The sequence below is a fragment of the Sinocyclocheilus rhinocerous genome, unplaced genomic scaffold, assembly GCF_001515625.1.
Source record: "Sinocyclocheilus rhinocerous isolate Xijiao unplaced genomic scaffold, SAMN03320098_v1.1 scaffold1456, whole genome shotgun sequence".
Taxonomy (NCBI): domain Eukaryota; kingdom Metazoa; phylum Chordata; class Actinopteri; order Cypriniformes; family Cyprinidae; genus Sinocyclocheilus; species Sinocyclocheilus rhinocerous.
The window spans coordinates 638377-642048 of NW_015630970.1; the positions used below are offsets into that span (position 1 = coordinate 638377).

General features: G+C 37.7%; 1 protein-coding gene across 1 annotated transcript in view; it reads left to right on the forward strand.

The window, feature by feature from the left end:
* Window positions 1-2736: 2736 nt before the first annotated feature.
* LOC107740757 (TOX high mobility group box family member 4-like) overlaps window positions 2737-3672 on the forward strand; it is a gene marked incomplete at its 3' end in the record, with an annotated part of 4112 nt that continues 3176 nt past the window's right edge. The window contains exon 1 of the mRNA XM_016553264.1: window positions 2737-2929. Within this exon, the coding sequence (XP_016408750.1) occupies window positions 2924-2929 (6 nt within the window). The remainder of the gene's footprint in view (window positions 2930-3672) is intronic.

Consider the following 3672-nt stretch of genomic DNA (forward strand, 5'->3'; position numbering starts at 1 on the left):
CTCAGGATTCGCTTGCAGAGGTTCAGTAAACATGTGAAACACATGTTGGTCTTCGACGTTATCCTGAAATGGCGCTAATATGTTTTCCATCATGGGATCTTCAGATAAGAGGATATTTGTGCCATTAAAGGGGCTTAAATCATGTTGGGCATCAGACGGAGGCAAACTCTTGGTGTGAGTCCAGTCTGAGCATCCAGCGACTGGCTCAGGATTATCCTTAAAGACGTCTGAGATGTTCTGGTCTGAGGAGAGCAGCGAGCTGATGTAGTCCATGTCGAAACCAGCCTGAAAGACAGATTAAAAGCAGCATAAATGATAAACAAGGCTCCGGGGCAAGACGCTTCATTAGTGTGTTTTAATTTACCTCGGTCATAGATTCGCTGTCGCTGAGGAACAGCGCACACACATCCTCGTCATCCGTGACCTCTGACCCATCAGTGACCTTTGACTCCAGAGCGTCCATGACCTGTGAGTATTTTCTACATCTTTTACCTGTTTTCTTACAGGTAATACACTTAAATGTATTTGAAATGCATTTATTTCATGCTAAGCATACTACAAATATATTTTCATACGTATGTACTTAATAAAATACCCTGCAATTGTACTTTTAGTATAGTATACTACTAATCTGGTAAACTTAAAGTCTGCTAAATTGGAACAACTAATTTTGCACTTAATGCACTTTAATTGTGCGGAAGTAGTGCAACTAAAGATATAACGTTTCTCAAGCCACCACCATTGGCAGGTTTGGCAAAAAGTTAGTTTTAGACTTACGGATAATTAAATGCATCCCTCAAGAGAGTTTTTTTTTGCCCGTGTCTGTTCGCAGTGGTACAACGCAGACCAGGATGGGTTGTTGAGCGCAGATGATCTGTCTGGCCTGATGGGGGCGCTGGTGGGTGTCCCTCAGTACTTTATCATTTCTTTCTTGAGTGTTACTTTTAATTTGTGCTGTTTTCGTGCAAGTCTCTGCACTGGTAATGATACTGTGAGACTATACCACTACTACTATGTGTACAAATGCCTATATATATATATATATACAGTATGTATTTTATTTTTTTTATAATGAAGTCCGAAGGATCTGTTTGCGTATTTAAAACTGTATATTTGGGTAATTTTAAGCTTTGTATATTGGAAAAACCAAAGACTTACTGCAACTAAAGATATACTGAAGTATATTTGACTGTGCTAAAGTGGAACTACTGCAACTGGTACACTTTAAGTGTTTTGCATTTAAAAACGGATATTATACAATTATCATCAAAAGTGACATTAAAAGACATTTTAGGCTTAATATTAAGAAATGTGCATTGTGCACAAGCAATACGCCAAATAAAGTTTAATTATAATTTTTATATCAGTAAGTCTTGTACGTCTAGTTATCTGTCAGTAAAGAGTTTAACTACAATTCGTATGAAATAAATGTACTTTAAATATATTACTTTTTTACTAGAGTTAGAATGTAAAAATTAAAAAGTAAGTTGCGCATGTGTTTTCTCATATGAAGAACTTCATTTGGACAACTTTAAAGATGATTTTCTCAGTATTTTGATTTTTTTGCACCCTCAGATTCCAGATTTTCAAATATTGTCCTATCCTAACAAACCATACATCAATGGAAAGATTATTTATGTATATAGGCTATGTATATATATATATTGAAATCTCAATTTCATAAAAATCATTTGTAGTTCAGGGTCACATATGTTATATTATATACTAAACACATAGAATACTAATAAATAACAGAGAAATTAAATAATATTTATATTTTATTAAACTTAATTGTACTAATGTTCCTGCACTATTCATTCATTCATTCCTTAAGTGACTTTCAAAGCTTCGTTGTTATAGTTATTGCTCTTGGTGTGAACCTAGAAACACAGGCCATACACAACAACACAATTCATCACATCACATCAGTGAAGTATAATATAATGAGTTACTGTGTATTTCAACGACATGCTGCTGTATGAATCTGAGCGTGTTCGAGTCTCTACTCACATGAGTTAACCAGAGTCACTGGTTTGATGTTTAAAGGGTTGTGCTTCTCCTGATGGACTGATGTTGGGAAATACAGGCTTGGTTGAAGATGTGGAGGATGGCAGATGTTTTTAACGCGGGCTGAAGATGAAGAACGCTCTGGTTACTATCGTAACCTCGGTTCCCTGAGAGCAGGAACGAGACATCACGGAGATATTTCTCCGTTATGGGAACTCCTTCCTTTCCAACTTTTCCTGAAGTCCTATTGGCTCCCGCCAGTCCAACTGACTGGCCAATTGACGCGAAGTATGCAAATCGCATGCAAATACTGACGAGCTCGAGAGGCAGTATAAAATGCGGTGCAAATACTGATATAAATACAGATTCTGACAATTACATCAGAATCTGATACTGAACGCAGCTTAGCTGATGGAGCAGCGAACACGCCGACCACCGTGATGTCTCGTTCCCGCTCTCAGGCCAATTAATCTTCTTTTTTTCTTTATTATTACCATTTAAGTTCATCATTTTAATTCTCTCTATATTATATTTCCCACATTTTAATATCACATGTTCAACGGTTTCTATTACTCCACAAAAAGCACATTTACCTGTAATACGTTTACCTATTTTGTATAGTGATGCATTTAGTCCTGTGTGCCCACATTGTAATCTATTTAAATTCACCTCATCTTTCCTACATCTTCCAAAATCGTATACTTCTTTAACTGATGAATTAATTTGATAATAAAACTTTCCTGTATCGGCTATGTCCCACTTCTTCTGCCACTCTTTGAATATTTGATTTTATAAGCCCGCCGCGTCACATCCGCTCATCTCCAACCCGGAAGATCATGGTGCGCGATCCGTTGGCGGTTTTTTCTGCGAGAATCGCTTAGCTCGGAGACACACACAGAGAGAAGGCGTGTGGAGTATGGAGGTAAGAACACGCAGCTGGCGGCAGCAGTCCAAAACAAACACCCAAAACCCCGCCAGTCCCGCGGCTAAACCCGCTTCCGCTCCGAACACGTCCAGAGTAAAGTAGAAGTAAACGGACGCATGATACGGATCACGTAATGTTTACACTCTTCAATATGCCACAGGACATACCATTATCGCTTGAGTTGGGGGGAGGGGGGGGATATCATTCATTAAATGACACATTTAATAACTTATAATGGTGTTTTCGATCTGTTCGCTTTAGTTCTGTATATTTACGTTGTTTTAATCCCGATTTTTGTGTACAAACACGGTCGCTCGTTTAAAGTTCTCGATGAAACCCCACCCCCTCGCGGTGTTTTGGTCGCGTCTCGAATCCGTGATTCCGGCTCGATTGCGGTTCCTGCGGCGCTGAGCTCAGCGAGAACATCGCGTGGATCTGTTTATTTACTTGATTTTGTTGTTACTAGGGTTGTATATTTTTGTATACTTGTTGCTAATCCTAATAAAGGAAGGAGAAAAAAAAAAACAACCCACTTGATTCTTACATGATGATGAGGCGAATATTTTAGTGAATATTTAGTAGGATAAGATGACTCATATAACTATTTTAACCAGAAAACAGAAGATAAATTACTATTAACAGTAGAAAATAAAAATGTTGTACAAAAATTGTATTTCTTATTTTTATTCGTCTTGTCAGGATACAATTCGTTTAACATTTACAACACAATAGGAAAAAGT